The 26,195-nt window shown below is 38.8% G+C and overlaps 1 protein-coding gene across 1 annotated transcript in view; it reads left to right on the top strand.

Annotated features, from left to right (window-relative positions):
• LOC122795642 overlaps positions 1–26,195 on the top strand; it is a 2,207,893-nt gene that overhangs the window by 1,988,145 nt on the left and 193,553 nt on the right. Inside the window, exon 10 of the mRNA XM_044063913.1 lies at positions 11,468–11,615. Coding sequence (XP_043919848.1) covers positions 11,468–11,615 — 148 coding nt within the window. The remainder of the gene's footprint in view (positions 1–11,467; positions 11,616–26,195) is intronic.

Here is a 26,195-nt window from a genome sequence, read left to right as displayed (position 1 = left end):
CTTGTATCATGCTCTTTTAACCACACTTTTCTTCTTTCTTTACATTGCACTGCTTACATTTCTTAAAACTGAACAAAGAGAAAGAGAAAAGAAGGAAAAAAAACAGGCACACCTGTTTACTTTAGTATCCCCATTATACTTGAAAAATAACTGAGAAAACTTAACTTTATAGCATGTAGATTATATCATGCATTATAAAAAATACTACTGTTAAGAACAGCATTTTGTTTTACTTGCAGTTAACTCTCCCTCTCCTCTTCCCATCTCCTAAGTGTTCTTCCAAACATTAATGACATGAAGTAGGGCAAATGCTTTAGAGTCCCCTACAAGTTTAGCAAAGTCAGAAAAGTCCTGTATTTCCAGGTTTTCTTGTTCTGTCATGTTTCACAAATATAATTACTGCTTTGTAATTCCACATTTATGTCATTGTCTGAGTTGCTGGTTTTATTCCTGTTTCTCTCCATCTCCAAAATCCAATCTCTGCTTCATTTCAAATATACTCTCAGTTCTTCTAGTCAACTTTTGTGCTTTTTCTGTCTCTCAAGAATTTTCTATTGAAACATTAGAAAATATTTCACTGGGACAGTTTCTCTGTTGTCTTTATTACCAAAATAATAAGAAGTAGAATCTCCTTCTGTTTCACAGCTCACTTTTTGTTGGAGAAACTTTTGTATTTCCTCCTTGGCATGTTCTGCATCAAAAATGATTTTGTCCTTCCAGAAAATAATATTTTGCAGATAACTGAGTACAGCATTTTGAATCTCATGCCTGTTTCTCTGTGTTCCCTGATAAGTTAAATAAATTTACTCTCCTTCTGCCTGGTGTACAGTGAATAATCATTTTCCACAGTTTACTGTCTCACACTTTTAGTACTTTGTCCTTCTGCCACAGGTTTGTCAGACTCCACTCCTCTTTCTTGTAGAATTGCATCTTTACTATTAAAAGTGCAGGTTGCTTTCTCATGGCCAGGTTTGGAGCATACACACGATCTGCCCTTTCAATTAACAACTCCTGCTGTGGAATACCAGTCCAATTTCTTATTGTGCTTTCATAAAATTAATACAGCCCATTCCTTCCAGCTTCTCTAACACAACACAAAATCTCATGTTTCCCTAAATGCTCTGTCCTCTAATTGTATTTTTGAAACATCTCTTTGCAGTTTTATTACCTCATCTGAATATGTGTTTAAAGTTTCTACCATTTTCCTAACTTTTGCTATTTGAGTTGATACACTCCATTACTGTTTCATTTATTTTAATTAGCTCTGAGTACATTTGACTTATTTTTCCCCTTTAGGTTACTGGAAGTCATCATGTCTTGTACCAAAGCTGGAGCTTGCACTGCTTTTTGCTGAACAGTTGCATAATTCTTTACAGTCAGTGTTTTTCCTCATCTTTTTTGACTGATTTTCTTTCATGTTCTCTGAATTTCTTTTTTGCTGGCATCCAGGCAATGCAGTTACTGGCCTGTTTATAAGTTTACTGGATCTGTATTCTGAGTTTCTGTTTTCACACTGGGAGAGCTGAAATTAAGCTGTTACTCAATGTGCAGCCATCTTGAAAGTCTCAAAATTTAAGAGTAACTCTGTGTTTGCCACCTTTAGATATGACCAGTTTAGAGATCACAGACTTAAAACATAGTGTAATTACACCCACAGTGGAAGTCATTAGTAAGTGGATATGTATTGGTTATGTTCTAAAGCAAGCATGAGAAATAAACCTTTGGAGTTAGATTCAACATCCTTACTATACACAATACCAAACTGCACAATTGTTGATGCAAAAGTGTATTGTTTATGCATTTTATTTTGTTTGTTTATTAGGACAGCCCACTTATTTTTTTCTCAAAGCTGAAAATCCCTGCCACGAGATCATGAAAGACTAGACCCACAGTGCCTCCCTACCTAAACTAATTTTATTCTCTTTCAATGATAAATGCTTCAGTAGTAGTGTCTTATCTTCCAGAAAGCCAAGTTTCCAATTAGTTCTTCAAGTGAAACACCTTGCATTGAAAATTAACATATGTGATGATGTAGTAGTGAAACCACAATGCAAATAGGAAGTTGCTCCTTTGAAAAGGTAAGTTGTTTCTTATCTATAATTGCTCAATACCTGCTATGTTGTCAATTTGTAGGTGTGATTATATGGAAAAACAAGTCAGCAGCAAAACTAAAAAAAATCAAACTGTAATGCAATCTTCATTGTTTGCTAAAAAAAATCAAAAAACTCAGTATAATCATTTTTTGTAATGATAAATTAATTGTAAACAAGGATGCTTCCACACATGACAAGTACATTTAAAAAAAAACTGTAGAAGAAGAATTGTGGCGAGGTACTATTCTTCTTTTGTAAAATAATAGTTAGATTATAGTAAGTTTCTACTGAAAATCATCTCTACGACCAGATAAATGGTTAATAAGTGCGCAGAGTTTTGAGAGCTGAACACTCCCTAAAGATCTAATCAACAATCTCATAACCGCTCCTTAAAGTCAAGTGTAAAAAAGCAGTTACAGGAAGAGATTGATCATGTAATGTCAATACTGTTGATTTAAATTACCTGCTGTACCTTCAGTAGCCCTCAGCTATGAAGAACATTTAAAAAATGGACTTGTCCAGCATAAGGTTCAAGGTTTTTTGGGGGAGATTTAATTTGGTCATATATAAATGCTGTAGGAATGTACAACTTCAGCCAACTTTGGGCATATGAAATCATTCACAAATCACCCTTAACAACAAATATTTAGCAATGATCAATAGAAAGTTTGGTCTACAAGAAAATAAAATATGTATATGATAGGAATTGTTGCAGTAAACTTCTCCTGACTATCAGATGGTCACATATCTTGCATACTTTTAAGTTGATGTTTGACTCATGGTTTGATGACAATGACATTAACCCTTAAATATGTGGAATGGGCCCTAAATGATTTCTTAGGAGGTCCTTAGCCCAAAAACAATAATTGAAGTATGAAGGAAGCTTTAAATATTCCATGAACCAAAATCACAGACAAAGCAATGCAAAACAACGATAAGCAAGAGGGTAGGAAACACTAAAGCATACGAGATGGTAAGCTTCAAGGTAGAGCCAGCAATGTCCAAAAAAATTCGTTAATGGAACCAAATACGTGTATAATAGTCCACATAAAATTCAACAGTTTATTGTAAGCAAGGTACAGACAAACAAGTGGCGTTTCTCAATCTCAGTGGGTTGTAGTAGTATTCCTCGCTGTGGCTGTGGTATGGGGGGACCTGGTAAGAGGGACAAGCTCTGGGGCTGTGGTGGTGGTCGTCGTTCTTGTTCTGGTACTGGTGCTGGCTTTGGTATTGATGTGGTGGTTGGTGTCTGTGCTGTCGATATTGGTCTTCCTGAAGAAACCACCGAGATTCCAGAAAGCAGAGGAGGAATTCCAGAGGTCTTATATTCTATCCACAAACTCCCAGGGAGGCAGGAGAACCAAACAGTGGACAGGGGTGAGGGAAATACAATACCTGGGCAATCCCGACTGGAACCCCAACTAAACCCAGGTCCCAGGCTCAGACAGAGGAAACAGCCACAATAACAGGTACAATAACAACAACAACAGGTACCACAATAACAGGTGCTCCACTTATCTGGAACCACTCTGTTAAAGCACTGACTGAAGAGGAAAAAAGTGTGTTGTCCAAAGGACTTACTTTTGTACCAAGCTGCAGGAGTGAGGTTGCTCAAGTACTGATAGACCTTATTTAAAGAAGATCATTAAAACCAGTGCAGGGGGTGACTGTAACACTAAAAAAGTAATTTACAGGGCACAGTGCAATGTATGTGATGCATTCTATGTGGGAACGACTGTAAATAAACTCAAGCGAAGGATTTCATGTCATCTGTCAGAAATCCACTCTGGATGTAAAAATAATGCACTAGCCAAGCATCTTTCTCGTCATAAAAGACACACAGGTTTTAAGTTCCAGATCCTGGATTGCATAGACATGGGAGATCTTGAAGGAGACATCCCGAATATTCTGGAGAAACATGAACTTATGTGGCAATTAAAGCTAAACTCTTTTAGAAAGCCTGGACTAAACTACTACTGTTCAATTAAAAGTGCACTGGAACTTAGAAAATTGCCACATTGTTTACATGACTAATTGTATTTTATTTTTTTCTACAAATTGGTTTTAAATACCATTTTAAATCATTTAAAATTTAAGTGTATATTTTGTTTCTATCATCATATATATATATATATATATATATATATATATATATATATATATATATATATATATATATATATATATTTTTTTCAACTTTATTCAAAATGATGGTAATAACAATACTAACTAATTATACAATTATATAGGTTTTTAGGGTTCTTGTACACAGACCTGAAGAAGTCTAGAAGGACGAAAGCGATCTTTGTTAACAATAGGTTATGAAAATAGAAACTGATTTTTACATGCAAAATGTATATATATATATATATATATATATATATATATATATATATATATATATATATTTATATATAATTTTTGATCGCAAAATGAACTAAGGTTTATATATTTCCAGCCATGTAGTATATTGCCTTCTATATAAAATCACAGACTTAATAATCTACTTAATAATTTGGTTAAATAAGATGTACCATTAAAGTACATTAGGGCTATATATTATTATGACAGCTACTAGGTAGGGCAGGACCAGCTCGAATGTCACACTGATGGGGGAAGGGATGTGAATTTAACATGTGTGCCAATAACATTTTGTTTTACAGCACAATAAACCAATCCCATGCCTGATAAAAAGTATATATATATTTAGAAAGCTTGTGAGGAAATTATTACTCTATTTTTGTTTTACTTGGATTGCTTGTCTGTGTACTTAATAAAGGATTTTCGACTGGAAACAGACTGCCTGCCTTGCTTGGATTACTTTCGAATACTTAGTAATGCTGTAGAATTATATATTTTCTATTATTACTTTTTGACTTGACGAGTTTACGTTCGCTACTTCTACTACTATTGTCTGATCTGATTATATACAGTGATTAACTAGAAATATATGGACTGAAAATCTTCCACACAGAGAAGTTTCTTACACTGTTTTGAGATTAATCTTTTAATATCAAAGTTAGCATACAGCAAGACTGAATTGCATTCTTACGAGCATTCTGTACTTATTTATCATGTTGTCATTCCCTGAAATGTTAGTCACAGGAACTGGTTGAATTATGATATTTTATGTTTAGATGCCAAATCTAGGCTTTCACATACATTTCACTAATCATAGTCTGGCATGCATCTTTGCACTTGGTTTCCATTATGGCCAAGTAAATGACTTCTGCTCCAAATTTTGAATGTTGCACATATCTGTAATTTTTTTTAACAAAGTTGGCAGTATAACACAAGTAAAAAATCTATATATTTCTACTGAAAATGGGAGTTTCCTTCTCCTTAATTCCTTGTTGCTTCTTCCAATAAAATGTAGACTTAAATTCAGTGATGTCTGTGATGTCCCCCCTCTGGGCCAGTAATCAAGGAGTCTGAATCCTCACCACTAGCACTGGTGTGGGCCATTCTCTTGGAATAAAAATAGATATACGCAGTATTTCCAGATGCAGCTGTCAGCATCAAACACAATTCCCTTAAGTGCACACAGGGAGCACACTCAATCCGGGGTCTGGGTTTCTCTCTGTCTTGCTCCAGGTTCCCAGTAAGACTCTCCTGGCAAAGATGTAGAGTTGAGTCCTCAGCTGAGTGTCCAAGCCAAGTCCTCCACCACTCTCTCTGTGAAGCCATTGCTCTGTGTCCCTGCTCCAAGCAACTGACACACGCATTCTTTGAGATTTGATTTTCACACACATACACACACACAGACACAAATCTGGGAAAGGCTGGCGCACACACACACACACACACACACACACACACACACACACACACACACACACACACACACACACACACATCTGGGAAAGGCTGGCACAGACTTACCAGCTATGCCCCCTTCTGCCCAGACTATATGGTAGTTACTGCCACCAGACACTCCAATGCCAGCTAATGTAAGGCTCTTACAAGGGTACCTAATTCTACTGAGTGAAATTAATATTAATACAAATGATAGTGTTTGACCAATGCAGTAAGGCTTTCAGGAGTGGTCACACATTCACCAAACAGATTTAAGTACTCTAAAAGTTTAAAATATTCTCTAAAGGACAAGACACAGTTAAAATTAAATATATTTAATAAATTATAAAAGAACATGAACATATGGAATATATGTTTACAATAAACACCAGAGTTTCAATCACAGGAAATATTAAAATAACACAGATGAATAGATTCATGCAGATGCAGAAAAATAGTGCTTAACTAATCTCACTACATTTTCCTGACTGATTTAAAGAATTACTATTTCCTGGTCAATCACTAAGGGGAAATGAAGTAGGTGAATTATCCTTCTATGCCAGGTTTCAAAAACAGACTGCAATGAGACTTCTATCTCATCTAGTATTAAAACATCATTTCAGTGATGGATTACAGAATGACATCATGCACATCTGGTCTTCTGACTTCTGGTTCCCATACTACCCCCATTTCTAGAAACTGAACCAGAATCTTGCACATATGTTACCATACACACATAAACAGTTTTGCTAAGATGTGCTATAGCATCTGCAGTTAGCTATACTGGAATATGTTGCACATCCACTGCCCTACTTCTCCTGGCATAGCTGGCAATACCTAACATCGTCACAATGTCCATTACATAGAGATACATTTGTTTACTTGCCTTTATATCTAAAACTAACACCTTGATGTGTTCAGTAGCTGTGGGTCATATTACGTTGAAAAATTCCTTGAATATTCAAATATTTTTGACATATGTTCATATATTACTAGGTACCACCAGTAGTTCTATTTAGCTACGTCTGTGATCTGTTTTTGACATTGTTCAGGTTGAATAACTCTGTGTATATCTGAGTCATATCATTAGTATGTTCTTACTTCTTCTTTCAGCTGCTCCTGTTAGGGGTCACCACAGCAGATCAACTGTTTCCATTTCTTCCTGACCTCTGCATCTTGCTCTGTCACACCAGCCACCTGCATGTCCTCTCTCATCACATCCATAAACCTTATCTTAGGCTTCCCTCTCTTCCTGTTACCTGGCAACTTCATCCTTAGCATCTTTTTCCCAATATACTCTGCATCCTTCCTCAGCACATGTCCAAACCAACGTAATCTTGCCTCTCTGGCTTTGTCTCCAAACCTTCCAACCTGGGCTGACCCTCTAATATACTTATTCCTAATCCTGTCCATCCTCATCACACCCACTGCAAATCTTAACATCTTCAACTCTGCTATGTCAAGCTCTGACTCCTGCCTTTTTGTCAATACCACTGTCTCCAACCCATATAACATAGCTGGTCTCACTACCCTCTTGTAGACCTTCCCTTTCACTCTTACTGGTACTCGTCTGTCACAAATCACTCCTGACACTCTTCTCCATCCACTCTATCCTGCCAGTACTCTCTTCTTCACCTCTCCTCCATCCACTCTATCCTGCCAGTACTCTCTTCTTCACCTCTCTTCCACACTCACCATTACTCTGAACTGTTGATCCCAAGTACTTAAACTCATCCACCTTCCTCACCCCCACTCCCTACATCCTCAACATTCCTCTATCCTCCCTCTCATTCACACACATATATTCTGTCTTAGTCCTACTGACCTTCATTCCTCTTCTCTCTAGAGCATATCTCCTGTTCTTACGAAATCAAAAATTAAAAATAATGCTATTTCATTTGAAAACATGCTGTCTGTTATTTTAAACTTTATTCGTTCTGACAGTTATGCACATAATTGAGATTATGCTGTGTGTTTTCTCTAACTGCTGTTAGGTCAGTCAGTGTACAGTATAATTCTAACCATACAGGATCCTTGTCCCTAAAATTTTATATAAATATCTGGATGCAATAGGAAGACATTGCATAGATTGATAGGGTCCAATTCAGGCCAGAATGGCCATTTGAAATGTATAAACTGTAAAGTTTGTAAAGCAGTCAGTTGTAAACAACTTTACATTCGAGTAACCACCATAAAAGCTATCAAAACATAAATGTGTAATGCCAGTGTGAGTTCAGGTTTTAAAAATAATATGCATTTGATACTTTTAATCTAAAATTTTGTTGCATAAAATTACATATAAGATTTTTTTTTAATTAAAAGTCAAGATGAAGCCATTCCTTTGTCTCTGAGAGTAGGAGCATAATCTAAGGAACTTTATATAGGATTATATCTTTATCATTTTCTGAAACTTTCATGAGAAAATGCCAGAACAATCAGAAATGTATGCGCTTTCATTGAAAAATTATCATTACTAATGGAGTTACTTGATGACATTAACTCCATTTTGCCAGTAAACATTCTAATAAGATAAAGGTGAATGATCAGTCTGTGCATGTTCTGCATTGTAGTGATAGGAGTAAGCCTAATTATATATAAAGCACAAGTGAAGAATGGGCTTTCTTAACCATGCAGGCATTCCTATTATAGGCCTAATCCTTTCTGAGATTAATTGAACATTTCACAAATTGTAGAACTTGACTCCTAAATTTTGTTGTGTTTAAATTTTGAGGTTTTTTTATTTGCCGAGGACAATTTGACAGTATAAGACATCATACATAGTCTTCTGGAAGTAAATTTTTCAAAGATGTTATCAGATAATAACTAGCACCGTATTTTTAAAAATGTAAACATCACGTATCTAGAATGTACAGGCCGCGGTGGTGCAGCGGTTAGCGTTGCCGCCTCACAGCAAGAGGTTCTCCGGTTTGATCTTCGGCTGTGGTGCCTTCTGTGCAGAGTCTGCATGCCCTTCCTGTGGTCATGTGGGTTTCCTCCCGGTGCTCTGGTTTCCTCCCACATCCCAAATACATGCTGTAGGTAGATTGGACTCTCTAAATTGGCTCTAGGCATGAGTGTGTGCATGTGTGTGCGTTCTGTGGAAGTTTGTGTGCTGGGCTGGCAACTTGACACCGTAAAACTCCACTGCCAATCATGTGTGACATGTGATCCACTGTGGTGACCCCTAACCAGGAAAAGGCGAAAGAGGAAGAAGAGATAGTAGTAGTTCACTCTGCAGCTTTCAAAAGCTGCATCATATCATTATGGAACAAATGTATTCCGCAGGTTGTTTCAAAGTCAAAGACCAGTTCTGTTTGTTTTTGAAATTTTTCTAACCTATGTTGAGTGTGCCTCACCAAGCTACTGCTCTGCTTTTATTTATGCTTCTCCAGAACTATTACTTGGACTTTGAGAATCTTATCTGGCAGAGGAAGCTATATCAGAATGCTTGGATTATAGACTTTGTGACTTCATCTACACCCCAAAGTTTCAGTTGTAAACCATAAGTACTTGGAAATAAGTGCAGATGCAGTTATAGTTTTTCTGGCATTATCATTTTGTTCATTCTCTATGCAACTAAAATGCTGTTTGTTATGTCCAATCAGATCCTTTTTAAATGCAAAGAGTTTTAGTGTGTTTATTTGTCAATTGCTTCTGCTGATGTCTTATTTTTCTAGTGAACGGCATCCACATAGCATTGATGTGACTGCTGCTGTCTTGAAGAGATATAATGGCCATCAGCTATTATAATGTAATGTTAGTTGGCTTATTAAAAGTGGGCTCATTAATTGTGGTCTTAGTATCAGATTAGCAGTATGATGGATGGCTGCCTACAGTAAATGCAGATAAGGTATACTGTCACTGGAAAGTTATAAATCACCCCTTCAGGGAAATATTATCAGTGTGCATATTTATAAAAAACAGTTTGATTAAATCACATCTACTCTTGGTAAGTTGGGACTAGAAGGCAGTGGGTCAGACCTTGGGGGGGGGGGGGTGAAATCCTGAGGATTCAGTGATTATAACCCAGTTCTAGAGCTGACACTGTACATCCTGTTTGAGCTAAACATGTATTGTTCATAACCGAAAGCAGTACCTCTTCAGGCAATGATGCAGATGTGTACTGTATAAACCTGTCCCCTTGTCACACTGGTAGCAATGGTGCAGATTTAGGGTCCATAACCTCTGCCTCATCACATTGATGATGGTGGGATTCAAACACCAATTGTTCATCATGGAAATAATGGAGATAGTGATTAAAGATAGATTTTATATAAATTAATTGAAATAAACTGCATAATTCAGTAAATGAAGAATAAAAAAATTAATTCAGCAGTAAGCAATTTTGGCATTTCTTAATGACTTGCATAAACTTTGAAGATCCAGACTAAAATATTGAAATAAACTCTTCTGTCAACATTGCAGTTCAGTTTTATATGTCACTGTATAACTGCATTTTCCAAATGAACTTCAAATATAAGCTGTCATTCAACATTCGTTCTTTAATCTATTTTCAGTATTGTGGGGTGGACAGAAACTAGTCCTGGATGGGATGCCAGTGGCATGTCTTTGGGATGCTGGGGGGATCTGGAAACCTTGATTAGAACTATGTGGATACAAGGAGGCTATGCAGACTGCTGACCTGGAGATCCAAGTACTGTGAGGCAGCAGCAGCCATTCTAACTGCTGCGCCACTTTGCCACCCTATGTTAATTTATGTTGGATGGCAGCCTGTTGTTAAGTAAAATGTTTTTTCTAGCTCTGCCACTGCTGGAGAAAGAGCATATATACTTATGCTGAACTATAACTGGCATTGTGTACTATCCTTTATGTAACCCACTGCATTTAAAACATTTTAAATATCACAGACATAACTCAGAAAAACCTAAAAGACTATCTATATAGAAACTGGATCTGCTCCTGTATCAGCCCTAGCTAAGCTCCTCCCTATATGTCTTCTTAGCTAACATGTGAATCTATACTTTCATCCCTGATGTATCCCTTTCCTCTAACTCCTTCCTCCTCTTTCTCTGCTTATACTTATCCTGGTTAAAAAGCTACTTTTTTCTCTTATATACCTTCTATGTAGAAAAAAAACTCATGCCTCCATAAACACATTTTTATGATGATTATTTATCAATATGTATTATTGCTTATTCTAATACGTTTTATTGCTCTAAGATGCCAGTTGTACATCTGTATTTCTCGTTTCATGTCAAAATATTTGTTCCTTTTATATTAATGACTATGTAAATTGTACTTCTGGAGCTTTTCTCCCCAGGCCTCCACTGAAAATGGGCTCACACCCAGATGGACTATCCCGGTTAACAAATGTAAAATAAAATAAATAAATAAGTAATGCCAATTCTGGCTGAATAAGCCAGAAATTTCATAAGGCTAAATCTGTCTTTATAATAAAATCAGTTTCACTTCCAGATTCTTTGTAAGAGTACAGACTCTGCTAGTTAGCTTTTATTTTGTACAGTAGTTAAGAAACCTGTCAGCAATGTAAGTAAAGAACATAAAAAAAAAATGATATTAGTTTTAAGAATTATCTCTTGTGGGTTTTTTTTTTGTAGGTTGATGCTCTACAAGCTGAACTTGATTTTCACAGAAGCATGTATAATCTTCTTATTAAATATGCAGAAGCCCTTTTCCAAGGGATCAGGCAGGCTTACCTTGCCTTTCAGAAGAATGTGGCAGAGGTACTCTGTTCACCACTTCAAGGTTAGTACAATATGTTTTTATTCCACTGTGCTTATCAATATAATGTTTGTGTTAAGAATTCATCTTATTCATTCATTGATTCCGAAAAAAAAAGACTACAAGACCATATCAATAAAGTTATATTGTCATGTTTTACTACAGTGTACAAATGAAATGTGCTTTATTTTCTTCAGCACAATTTTATACAGCCTAAGTGGTGAATTAGCTATACTCGCAATCTCCGGCCATTTCTAAACAGTGTCTAAGTTGTGGAATACATCCATGCCTTTCTGTTCCATTCAAACTTAATCTGAATGCTCTGTATGAAGGATCCCTTTCCATTTTTATTTTCGAGGCATTCTGGTATTGTTTGCCACCAGTATACTGTGTCAAACTCCTTATTCCCACCCCTAAACAAATACTAGTAATGCTGTCTTTCTGTTAATGGTATCTCCTTTCCCACCAATCTCTAGAATTATGCTAAATCCCCTTTTTTCACTATCATTCTAGGTGCTCCACAGTGGCTAGTGCCTACTTATGGAAGCAATTGCTGAGACCTAAATATCCATCCCTCTTATTGACTGACTGATTGATTGATTGTTTTTTTCATTTTAATCAGGAATGTTTGACTGGGCAAAGTACCCTTTTTAACTGGAGGCCCAGGGAGAAAAGTTCCACAATAATAAGACAAGCATCACAGTAGGTAGAAATTAATACTGCTTAGAATACAGTGAGATAAGTAATTAAAGTACAGAACATCAAAATGTAAGATATTGAATACAGCAGTACAACAACTGAGTTATGCTCTTGTTTATATCCTACAAGCATAACAAATGCTAGAACCATATTTTTTAACCCCTAGCTGCTGACAATACCGCTCAACCTCTTAGTGTAAGAAATCTGGATAACACCTGACATAATGGGGGTACAAAGGTCTGAAAAAGGGACAAATTTTAAATATTGCTCATATAAACTTAGAAAATTGCTAGAATAACAGGGTTTGTGTTTAACGTGCATTTTATGAAGGATTTGAAGTCTGAAACTCAAATGTATGTCATTATTTTATGACTTCAGTCTACAGATCATCCTAGTATTTTTCCAGAAAACCACAAATTTTATGAGGAATATACCAAAATTATGAGGTAAAATTCTGGACATTCTGTGAAAAGCTGGACAGCTGAAAGGTATGCCGCTACCCATCAGCTGCAACCAGCTCATCTCCTTATTTTCTGGGACTTCTAGCCCCCTCTGGGCTCAACCCTATTCACATCCAGCATGAGTAGATCATAATGCAGCTGGGGAGTGTATCCTAGCCTCCACCATCCTGTAGCATCCTTGAAAGCCCCACAAGTACTGCCTTCAGGAGGTGCATGCTCACTTCCACACATTCACAGCCTCCCAAACAAGTGGTATGCTGAATGCAGCACAGAGCTCACCAAGCTCTTAAAGTCTAGGCTGCCTCTCTCCCTCAAGGATAGTTGAGACAATGTTGGCCACTCATTCCTGTTCTCTCCTACACAGCCCCTTCAGTGGCAATACCTGTGGAACAGCAAGGACTTTATCCTTTTGTGCCACAGAGGCCGATTCCCTAAAAGGGGTGCTGATTGTAATTTATTCAGCCTTGTACTCATCTGTAAACTATGTACAGCACGACTGCACATAATTTGATCTATTTGATGACATAGCATGTATTAATTGTAGTTCATATTTCCATAGTTATTTAGCCTGTCATTAGGGTGTAAGACTGGCTAAAAACACAGAATCCACACCAGTAAAGTAATACTTCATGTCACATACCTGTAAGTCAAGTCTAATTTTATATCATTTTGTCGCAATGCTGTTATGAATCAAGTATCCCCTCAGTCAGACATTATACCATCCATTGGGGTCTACTATCCAGGCAGTCATGATGGTGCTTTGTGCTACCACTCGCATCCAGATAATGAGAGCTTTTTTCTATTTGTATGGTCTAAACCCACCCTGGTGGTAAAATAAGCAATTGCATCACCACACAGGCCACCTATGCCCCCTTCTCCACATGTGCATAATTTTCCACATACGCTGATGGTACTACCATCACTGCCTTGGTTGGCCATGCCCATGTCTTCCTGAACCTACATCATGGCAGGCCTTTTGTTCTTTACTTGAGGCCCTGTTATTGGTGCAGTATCATAAATCAGATGGAAAGCAGCATCCCTTCTCCCCAGACAGGCATACCACATCCTCCCAGCTTGCACCTTTAGGCATGAGTTGCTAGTCAAACTCATTCATCTGTGCTGCAGTCAGGGCTTTGTCTGTCTACCCCATGAGTATAGGAAAGTCACATCTGTTTATGAGCTGTTTAATATAACTTCTATTTGTAGTTTTAAAAGTTAAGCATGTTATGTTTTACAGCATTTATAGTTATTATAAATTGTTAGTGACCATTTCCAGTATTTCAGGAGGGTTTAACTCAAGTTCTGTTATAATCATGAGGACTTCATCCTTAAGAGCACTGTAACCCAGGTTTAACGTGACCCTTGTTAAAAAGTATAATATGCTATACAAAACTAGTAGGTTTGGTCTATCTGCATAAGGCTTATAATTAGCCTTTGAAAATAAGCTGAGTAAGCATTGTACTGATTCAAACCTACTAATTTCTCCTGATGTTTTAGTACAAAATATTGCACTGTATTCTAGAATAGGTCCAATTGGGAACTTGTTTAATACAGTGAGTAACATAGCATCTCTTGTGTACATGGCTTTGTAAAAAAGCTCAGTATCTCCAAAAAACTTTAGATTTTACTGTAGTTACATTAACTTTAAGGGACAATTTTTTATGCCCAGTACCTCCAATATTTTACCACTTAGGCTGATGTCACTCTGGATTATATGCCTTCCAAATACAATGAATTTGCACTTATTGGAACTGAAGTTCATTTCCAGATTATTGGTCCAGCTATTGATCTAAGTTAAATATTTATTTCAGTATATATTTATTCTGATAATATATTAATTTGAGTAAATTACCATACCTATTTTACAGTTATCAGCATATCTGAGAGCCAATAACTTGGTATTTGAAGGAATGATGGAAAAACTAAGTTAAATAGTACAGGTCCTAAGACCATTGCATTCTGTAGAGTCTCTTTGCTCCTTTATCTGTTTAAAAACTTTCATTTTGTGGCTTTCTGTATTGTTTGCTGTCTAAAGAGTGTAGGCTAATAGCTTTAGTATCCCCACCCTCCCTCCCTGTTGGTGTCTTGTTGTTATACTTGGTGGCTTTGCAGTTGCCTGCCCCTACTGTAAATTTGATCTGGGACACTACTCCCAGTCTAGTGTCATTAGCTCATTCTACCTTGTTGTTGTCTTTCGGCTTTTCTCGGTTAGGGGTCGCCACAGCAGAACTCCAGTCCACTAATGATTGGCAGTAGATTTTCACGAACGCTGAGGTGCCAGCTCGAAGTTCAACCTTCAGCGAAGGCACGCCCATTTACGCATGTCTTTGAAATGCCCGCCAAACCGCGGGGAGGACATGCAGACACCACACAGAAGGCACACCCCGCACTCCAGCCGAGAATCGAACGGGAGAACCTCTTGCTGTGAGGCAGCAACGCTACCGCTGCACCACTGTGGATAGCTCATTCTATTAATACAGAGAAAAAAAAAAACAATTTTAAGCTTGTTTCCTGTAAGTGGTCTAGACTGTTTGTAGGCTTCTGAGCCCCCAAGCCTTTCTGTGTTGGAAGGAAGCCTTTTAGATTAATTTTGTTTCTTAGAACTAGCCAGTTTTCTAGTTTCAGCACTCAAATCTGTTTCTTTCAACTCAGCACTTGTTCAGAACTCATTGTAAGCACTAAAGAAGTTGCAATTACTACAGGACTCAACTTTCCACACTTGTCTAGAGGAAAGCAGTTTTTAGTACTTAATAAATAAGCACCTATCCAGGCATATCTAAAGGTCAGCTCCCGATGTTTTTTCCTGTCTACCTGATGAATCTGGGCATCTTAGGGCAATGTAGCAATTGCCTCATGTACACAGACAACCCTCTCCTCCTACCACCCAACACTACAACCTGTGAGAGATGCACTTATATAGCCAAACTGGAAGCAAAGCTCTCTTCACCCAAGACTGGACTAGACTGTCAAGAGGAGAAGGTAAACACTTGCACCACACCACACTCATCACATAGTCCCTCAAAACCTACACCACCAAAACACACACATAGAGACACAAAACACACACCTACATTCACGGAGGCTCTCAATAAAAACCTGCCCAAGCATCAGGGACCTCCAAAACAGAAACGCAAGCAAACTCCACCCCCCCCCAACACAACCCAAATGACACATAGCCCACAAACTCATTTTGCCGCTCATCCACAGCCCATAAGGCATAACAACGTAACCAACACTCTAGTCTTAGATGACTCTATAGTCAGGCACACTGATGTTCCACTCACCAGGCTAAACAAGGAGAAAGTTACTGTCCGCTTCCTGTCAGGTGCCAGGATCTACCACATAGCGCACGCACTCAGGTCACTCCACAACAAGTACAAATATACACTGTCATTGTCCATGTTGGTGTGAATGACCTGAGACGTACCTCCCTGGACTACATGAAAAGAGACATGGAGGAGCTCTCCAATCTTGTAGCCCAGGCAGGTATGACTCTAGCCCTGAGTAGCATCCTGCCATCATCCAGAATGATACCACAGTACAAGGACAAAATGATTGACTTCAACAATTGGCTAAGCTTCTGGTGTCATTCTAAGGGGATCCAGTATTTGTCTACCTGGGACGGCATGATCGACAGATCACGATGCTTTGCCAGAGATGGCCTGCACCTCTTGCCCTTGGGATTCCGGACATTGGCTAAGGCTCTTGCCACCCCTATAGTGCCATTTTTAGGCAAGGTTCAAATGACAAATTCACCACCATAACAGGTACAAGCAAGCAAAATCTGAGGGTAATGCTACTCAATGCTAGAAGTCTAAACCTCAAAATGCACTCACTCGATGCACTCCTTAAAATGGAGAACCTCGACATCTGTGGACAGAGACCTGGTTCAAAGCTCCAGAGAGCACCCCTGCATTACCAGGCTATAATTCATACCACACCTTTCGGCCACCTAACCCGGAATGAAGCACTAAAGATGGAGGTGTGTCCATATTCATTAAGGATATCCACACCTCCAGGCTAGTTGCACAGCATAATGCATCCGAGATTATCCAAGTGCAACTAACTCTGGGCAAGACCGCAATCCAAATTGTAGCTTGCTACAGACCCCCCACCATGCCCCAGGATTCCCACTCCTCATTTCTTGATACACTGGAAAGTATTAGGGTACAACCCAACACCCTAATAATGGGCGATTTCAACTACCTCACCGCTAACGGGAAAATTACTGGTGTACCAACTCTTTTGCTCAACGTTTTCTGGAATTCATAAATTCCATCGCCTTGGATCAACTTATTCACACCCCCACCAGGGGCAGCAATATCCTAGACCTGGTCATTACCAACATGGGCAACCGGTGTTCCACACCAGAGGTCAGTTCCTCGTTGGTCATATCCAACCACACGCTAATCACCCTAGACATCCACATCCCACCCCCAATCAGGGAAACCACCATAAAAAACTTCACCAAAGCCAACTTCACACTTCTTAAGACGGAAGTGGCAAACTTCATGACACCCATGCAGACGGACAATAGAGGTACGACTGCTGAATCCTTCACAAATGCACTTTATAAGCACTTACACGAGTGCATGGATCATGCTATCCCTAATAGAACCAAGATGCTATCCTCCAAAAAAAGGAAGCCAATCTGATGGTCCTCTGCAATAAACAAACTCTGCAACAGAAGAAAGAAACTGTTGCAAAAAAGTGTAAAATCCCATGACTGGAGGAACTCCCTGGTCGACCTCAGTAAGAAGCTGAGATCCCTCATAAAATCCTCCAAAGCTAGTTACGAAAACAAAATTGCCACTGACGCTAAAGACAACCACAAAGCATTATATAGCTATGTCAAGAATCTCAATGGCAACACTCAGATCTGCTCTGAGTTACAGCACAATGGCACTAAATATATTGAACCAACTCATATTGCCAACATCCTGGCAGATAGGTTCAGTGCTAACTTTAACCCCCTCTCACCCCCTAGAGGGCCCATCTCTATACCAGAAGAATACAAAGTTCTTGTAATCACGGCTGCACAGGTAAAAAACACACTCTCCAAAGCCAAGAACACAGCATCCATGGGACTTGATAATATCCATGGCTGCGTTCTACATGAACTACAGAATGAACTGGCACCCTACCCAAGTACCATGTTCAATCATAGCCTCACCTCAGGCTTTGTGCCCACTGAATGGCGCACCATGACGTTATCCCACTCCACAAAGGGGGAGCCACGACGGACCCTGGGAACTACCGCTCCATTAGCCTGATGAGCCTGGTCTGCAAGGCCATGGAATTTATCATCATGGTACTCATAAACAAAGACATTGGTAATCTCCAAACTCTGGACCCTACCCAGATTTGTAAAAGGCAGATCATGTCTCCTAAACCTGATTGACTTCTTTGAAGCAGTCACCAAAGCCATAGATAGATCTCGCCAAGGCTTTCAACACCATCCCCCACTCTGGAATTATAGATAAGCTCACTAAACTAGGTATAAATCCCTCTGTCACAAGATGGTTTGCCAATTGGCTCATGGACAGAACCCACACTGTGAAAGTAGCAGACTCCAAATCCGACTTCAGACCAGTGACAAGTGGAGTACCACATGGTTCATTCCTGGGTCCTCTCCTGTTTGGTATCGACTTCTCTGAAGTACAGGCTAACACATAAGGTCTTTGGCTAACAAAGTTTGCAGATGACTGCAAACTGGGAGCCATAATCAAAACTCCTAACGATGTGGACTTACTACAAAAGGGTAATCCAAACAAACAAATCAAAACTGAAACTCAGGAAACAAACGAAGGCTCAAGGACACAAAGTCTCCAAAACGAAAAAAAAGTAAAAACAGGTTTTATTACTTTGCAACTAAACAGTCTTCTTTCGGCTTTTCCTGGTTAGGGGTCACCACAGTGGAACTCCGGTCTGCTAATGATTGGCAGTAGATTTTTACGTGCCGAGTTGCCAGCTCTGATGCACAACCTTCAACGAAGGTACGCCCATTCACGCATGTCTCCACACAGAAGACGCTCTAGCTGAGAATCGAACAGGACAACGTCATACTGTGAGGCGACTGATGCAAAAATAAATGGTTAAGGGCTTCTCGTCTTAATTTAGAAGACTTCTTCAGATCTACAGCAGTAGCACAAGTGCTCACTCTAATACAGACCACATGGTGGTTTCAAAAAACATTAACCAATGGTATTGCTTAAGTAATTAAGTAATTAAGCTTGGACTCATGACATCAGCAACAAGTCAAATACAAAAACAGCAACTGTGCAAACCTGTAAAGAACAAAAATGTATAGCTGCTTTTGTGCACAAATAAAGACACATTGGATCACTGCATTTAGGTGGACAGAGTGTAACTCTTAAAATATGTGATAAAAAGTGAGGAAAAAACTATGGAAAATATATATATATATAAATGTAAATATTTCTTTACACATTGTTATGAGTTACAAGAGCGCTCCAAGTGGACTAAAAGGACGCTGCACTCAAAATAAAATAAAATAGAATAAGAGGCTGCAATTTCAACTTTAACCAGTGTTGATCGACTCAACTGTAATGCTTTCACAAATCACCAACAAGGTTCACCGCAAGCTTAGATGTAAGATGAGACATATTTTTAAAAGATTTAAAACATGAAGCGAAAAACCTGCATTCCTTTACTCAACTACAAATAGAGCTGTTTAAAGTACTTAGACAAAAGACTTATCTAGTGCATTAGGCTCTTTAATTTCAGAATACAGGCAATGGAAGTGAGTTCATTCAAACCTGGGAGGTTATAAGAGTTAAGACGCAGTTGCCAAATCAACTCCTGTCTTTCAAAATTAGATGATAAGGACTCCCTTTTAGATTAACAATAACCTGACAATTCACTCTAAGTGAAAGTGGTGTGTTGGGTGTTCAGCACAATGCCTTGCCAATGCGTTAGAAGGTGACTTTTTTCTAATATGGTATGTGTGCTTATAAATCCTTTCTCTTAGTTGTCTGTCCATCTTACCAACATAATATGCTGGACAGGCTACACAACTAGCCAGGTAGACCACGGATTTAGAGTTACAGTTAAATCTACCCTTAGTTTTTACCTTAAAGGAACCTGCTGTGAATTCTGTCCCAGTTGCTATATATCTGCAATAATTACAGTTTTCACATTTAAATGTACCACCAGATCTACTACACGTCTGGGGTTCCATTTCTAAGATCTGTTTCAAGTTCCTGTTCTTCCTGTAAATAAAAGATGGTGAATTATGCAACTTCTCCAACACGTCTGGTTCCATCATAAAGATGTTCCAGTTTCTTTTAAATATAACCTCAATTTCTTTGACTTCCAAACAAAATGAGGTGACAAAACTACTTGAAATCTTTCTAGTGGCTACACCTACTGTTTGTGTACAATCATGATTTGTATTAGTGGTTACTTCCAAATTCACATCCTCTTCTGAGGTGACTGACCTAATGGTAGGTCTAAGAAGTGGTTTGCTGGAAGAGCTATCTACCTCACTGGGGAAATAGAGGAAAGACAAGGCAGAGACAGCTCAACTCTTTCAGCAGGGGCCCTAATCTATGGTGCAAAGTCAAGATAGAACCCCCACTGGATGCTGTGGAGATAATCAGAAACATGGGATGCATGCCTATAGCAGATGCCCACTGTATGTAAAATGTTGGAGACAGGAAATATGCACAATGGGGGATTAGGGATAACAGGTAACACAGTACGATTTCAAAGCATTATTAGTGGCCCTATGGCTTTCTCTCCTCTCCACCTCCAACATGTTGCAGCATTAGTAGTAATATAATGGAGAATGGAGGTCTTAAGGGACATCATGCTGTCATGGAGCAAGTTGGAAGATTAAGAAGTGGTTGAAGGGATTGCCAGATAGTGCATATCTATATATCTATAGATATACACACACACACACACACACACACACACATATATATATATATATATATATATATATATATATATATATATATATATATATATACGTATACACACACACACACACACACACACACACACACACACACACACACACACACACACACACACACACACATAAATATGCATATACATACAGACACACACACTAACCACAGTTTCTTGAAAATAAATACATTTACAGACCAAACATAAAAAGGGCTAACTACAAGATGAAACACAACAAAAACTGAAGCAATAGATGAAATAAAACAATTTAGTCTATTAACTGATCTACTGGCAACACTGCATTCATGTGCAATTAGGGTCCCTATTTCCTTACTAGCTGTCAACTTTGTCATATAAGCTTTACACACCCCCACACACACACACCACACTCACACAACATCCATTTTCTTTTGCAGCACTGGCTCTCTAAAAACTCTTTTTATGCCTATTTCTGCGTTTCTTAGGTATTATACTGGTGGGATACCACAGAACATTGCATATGACCACCCCCAGCTTAAAGACAGTGGTCTCAAGTATACTTGAAGGTCTGTTGGCCCTATAAGGGCTCTTGACATTGTAGTGCAAATACTGGGATAGTGTTGAATTTGGAAACAAATAACTGCAGTGCCATAGCCCACCTGCTGAGCATACTATTGCCACCATAATGCACACATAATAGCCAGACATTCTCTCTCTCTAACATAGAACATCTGGTCTCAGTCTTGTTTAATTTCCTGCTTAATTAAATAGCATGCTGCACATTCTTTGTTTCTTATTTTTTTGAGCCAGCACCACTCCCATCTCAGTCTCTGAAATGTTTGCACAGATGATAAATGGTATGGAGAAGTCAGGGGACATTTGAAATAATTTGGAATGTAAACTTTGCCTAAATGTTTGGAAAGCTTGTTCAGCTTCCAGTAGCCATATCACCCATTCATTCACACAACTTCCTTTTGCATAGCTTTAAGGGGACAATCTACTGAAGGAAATGGGGGGGGGGGGGGTTACAATTCCCATAATATTCCACAAGACCCCAAAAAAGCTCTCAATTGCTTTTTCCTTTGTGGAACTGGCCACTCCTTTATATCCTCCCTCTTTTTCTAATGGGTTTGATCATCTCCATCCCAGTTACATGGCCAAGATAACACACCTTGGTCATTCCTGCTTTACACTTTGGAGCATAACAATAATGGTAGTCTGCCTTAGTGAAACCAATCCTACTTAGACTTTAGGAAGCTGTGAATCCCAGCTTTTCAAGTTATGACACTGTCATCCAAATGTGTTGCAGCTGGTAATAGTGAGGCTTAAGTACATGATCCATAATCTTTGGAATGGGGCAAGGGTCCCATGCAAGCCAAAGGAGAGGACAGTGTTCTAAAACAGCCTGCTGCTCTTCAGAGTGCAGTTTTTTGCTTAGCCTTGTTGATTAAGGGGATCTACCAGTATCTCTTTGTCAAATCCAAAGTAGTTAGAAAATGTTCACTCCCTTGATGCTCTACTAACTCATCTACCCTGGGCACAGAGCAGCTGTCAAACCTGGAGATGCTATTGCATCTCCTAATGTCATTGTACAGTCAGACAGCACCATCCAGTTTTGGGAGTAGCACAACGGGACAGTTCCAACCACTAGATGACTATTCAACTACTACTAGTTTTAACCTGCTTTGTATCTGCTCTGAGATTGCTTATTTGTGGGCTTCAGGTATTTTACAAGGTCGTAGATGAATTTTAACCCCAGCAACTGATTTGATGAAGTTTTTGATAAGAATCCTCCTTCAAGGAAACTCAGAAAATATTCTTGTTCCTCAAAAGGAGCTCTTCAACTCTCTGTGTTTTAGGTTTTGATAGGGCATTACTCGCTGTCACCTTGGTTATGGATAACATCTGCTTTTCCTTTTTGTTTTCCCTAAATTCAGATATGGTACTTACTACCCTCACTTTTGCTTCTCTCCAGAGTTTTAAGACATTTATGCGCTTGATATGTTCTGCTTATATTTTCCATATTTGTTTTCCTCTGTTGTCACTTCATTTATTCATTCTAGTACCTTGCAGCATCTCTGCCATTTGACTAGGAACTTAATTTTAGCAGCATACACCAGAAAAAGAATTCGGTCATCTGCCTGAAATTCCCTAGTTTGTACACTATTGGCTAGCTTGTGGTCTGTCCATATGTTCTCACACAATTGGCATTACCACCTTTATTCTCTTCTGTATGTTGGTGCAATGTCCTAAGATGTTCTTAAACAGTGTCCCCTCCTCTTCCCATATCTCTTAAACTGTTTCCAATAAGCTTCTGGGGCACCTACCATACACCATTTTGAAGGGGTTAAATTCTGTTAAGGATTGGGGCACCTCTCTGACCGAAAACATTAAACAAGGCAACCCCTGGTAATTATTCTGAACACTTATTTTAGGTCCTATTAAAACAATTACACCAGACTGTCTGTCTGAGGATGATAGAGTGATGCTCTTGGTGGCTTCACCTGAAACCGTTGAGAGATGTACCACATGATTTTGAACGTAAAAGCAGGATTGGTCTGCTAGGATCTCTTTTGGGATGCCTACCTCGGAAAATAATAATACATCTCTTTGATTATTTTTTCAGAGCTAGCTTTCCTGAGGGGGATAGTCTCTCAGACCCTGTTAGCATTATTCAGTATTACAAAAATATATGAGAGTATGTTGCTGGACCTAACTAACAGCATCACAATATCCACAGTAATTCTTTCAACTGGAACTTTAATTATAGGCATCTGAATTGGGGGTTCATGAAGCCCAGGTTAGAAGCTGTCTTTTAGCACTCAGAACAAATTGCACAATAATTCTCAGTATCTTTCAGGACACTTGGCCAATAAAATCTTGCCAAGATCTTCACCTTAGTTTTTAGTTTTATCCTTCCCTAAATGGCCCATAAAACATGGTTGCTGATCATTTTCATGGACACTTTCTTGAAATGTTTGGGCACTAATAACTGCTGTATAATCTCTGTTCTCTCCTTTGCTAATTTATACCCCAGGTAATTTTGCAAGTCAAAGTAGGGATAGGCTGAGGAGGCCCTACACTGAGATTTCCCACCAACACCATGGATATGTTCTCACTAGCATGACTCATCATTTCATCCTCACACTGGGCATTCTTGAAGTTTAACTGACCTATTAGGAGGTTGGACAATCTGCCATCCTCTTTCATCTGTGTGCCTTGAAGCTCTATCTCCTCTCCTTCTAAGGTAAGTCCAGGAGTCTCCACATATCCCATTCCTCTCTGAGGAAGGGGAGCTTATTTTACTGCTCTGAAGAATACTCTGGTGTCTCCCTGATTTAAAGCCTCTCTCTCTCAATTCTGAGTTCTCAATCATTCAGTCATCCTTTACCTGGGAACTTGTCTCATCTATGAGCACTCAGTCTCCCTTATCTTTACTGGATGCCTTGAGACTTTGAAGGCTCTGCCTCTTCTCCTTCCACAGTAAGCACAGGAGTCTACACACCCCCTCCTATCCGAGGAAGTGCATTTGCTCTTGTCCTTTGATGAATTCTCTGGTGTCTCCCTGATTTAAAGCCACACACACTGGAAATATGCTGTTTTGAAGAATGTAGGAAGGAAGGTGTTGTGCCAAAAGGTCTTCGCTCATGGCAATACCCATCTGGGTTGGAAGCAGGTACACCTTTTTTCAATGACCTTACCAATTTATTTGATAAGCATAGTCTAGAATTAATGGGTTTCATGTCCAAACATTACAGCTCTACTATTGATTGTTTGGCAACAGATATTTGAAGCTTAGATAAGGAAATCAAGGAACACCCAGATTTTCTGAGATATAAATTTGAATACAAAAGGGTGTTCATCTCTATCGAACAACAGATATTTTAAAACACTGAAATCAAGCTTATAACACTAGAGAGATATTAATGACTATAAGAACGGTGTTGGTTACCCTAAACCGCCCTCATCCCAGTCTAGGAATTTTTTAGATCAATCAGGAGAGGCTTTAAGAAGTCAGGAGAGAGGGGCTCAGGTTACAAACATTTATCAGTGTGTAACAGAACATTTCTCTAACCAACAAAGTAACATTGCCTCTGTTGATGAAGTAAGGGAAGGGAACTACAACTCTTCCCAGAGTCAAGGTAATAGGGCTCAAAGTGGTGGTTCAAACAACGCATATGACCAGTCTTCTTTTTCCAACAACGGCCAAAACCATAGACCCAAGTACAACATGAGGACGAAAGGAGCCAAGAAGTAGGTAACCAAGTGGAACAAATAACTATCAAACCTACCATTCTGTTTAATAGAAAACGTGATTTTAAAATTTATAACTTCTCTGACTATGACATTGACCCTAGGCTTTGTGAAGTTTTTAGCAGGGGTCTAACTTTTGTTCCAGATTACCACTTTAGACTTCCTGATACATTAATTGATCGAAAACTTTTCACCCGTAAACTCAATTTAAACTTGATGTTTGGTGAGAACAGTTCTGTTAACAATAGCCTGAGAGTGTCCAGTACCTTCAACCCACCAGTGCACCCATTGTTGGGTGTTTTTGAACATTTATGTGAGTTTGACCTTAGGCACTTGCAAAGAAACAACAAGAATAGTGTTGGTACACTAAACATGGATGCTGGAGAGAGGGATATCCTGAGTTTAACCAAAAGTCTTCCTATCCATTTTTTAAAACCAGACAAGGGAGGTGGACTAGTAGTTATGAATTTGAGCAACTACAATTCAAGAATGCGTCTGGTCTTGGAAAGTGATATTTATGCTGAATCCAGTGTCAATGAGATGAATGGGGCCTGTAAAAAGGTTTATTGTTTCTTAAATGATTTATTCATCGAAGGTATGATAGACATGGACATATTAAATTACTTGTCTACACCTAGCCCTAAAACACCAACATTATTTGGGTTGCCGAAATTGCACAAAGACCAACAAAATCCACCCATGAGGGCCTTAGACAACTCCCGGGGGTCTGTCACATACGCAAGTGTGAAGTACATTGATTCTATCTTGAAGAAGTATGTTGAAAAAGAAGAACAAGTTTGCAGAGACTCATGGGCATTTCTAACGTCCATTAACAACATTGAATATGATGAATATTTAATGTTCTTAACAGTAGATGTGGTTGACTTATATTTCTCTATTCCCTGTGAGGAAGATATTGAGGGGGTAGCCGAGAGACTATTAGTGCATGGGGCCAACAGTAGAGAAATTAGGTTATTTCAAGAAATCATGGATGTTATTCTGACTAACAACTTTGTAATGTTCGACAACACGATTTACAAACAACAAATTGGTGTGGCTATGGGTTCAACATATGGGGGGAGCTATACTAACTTGGTGCTGGCTAGCTGGGAACATAAAAACATTCTTTCGGATAATGAGTGGTCTGACAGAATAAAGATGTACACAAGATTTTTGGATGACATTTTTATACTGTTTAAGGGTACTGTATCTGAAGCCCAGAGTTTTGTGCAACATCTTAACAGCAGCACCAGTTTTTTCAAATTCACCCACA

The sequence above is a fragment of the Protopterus annectens genome, chromosome 2.part2, assembly GCF_019279795.1.
Source record: "Protopterus annectens isolate FY-2018-M chromosome 2.part2, PAN1.0, whole genome shotgun sequence".
Lineage (NCBI taxonomy): Eukaryota > Metazoa > Chordata > Ceratodontiformes > Protopteridae > Protopterus > Protopterus annectens.
This window is presented reverse-complemented; position numbering and strand designations above follow the sequence as displayed.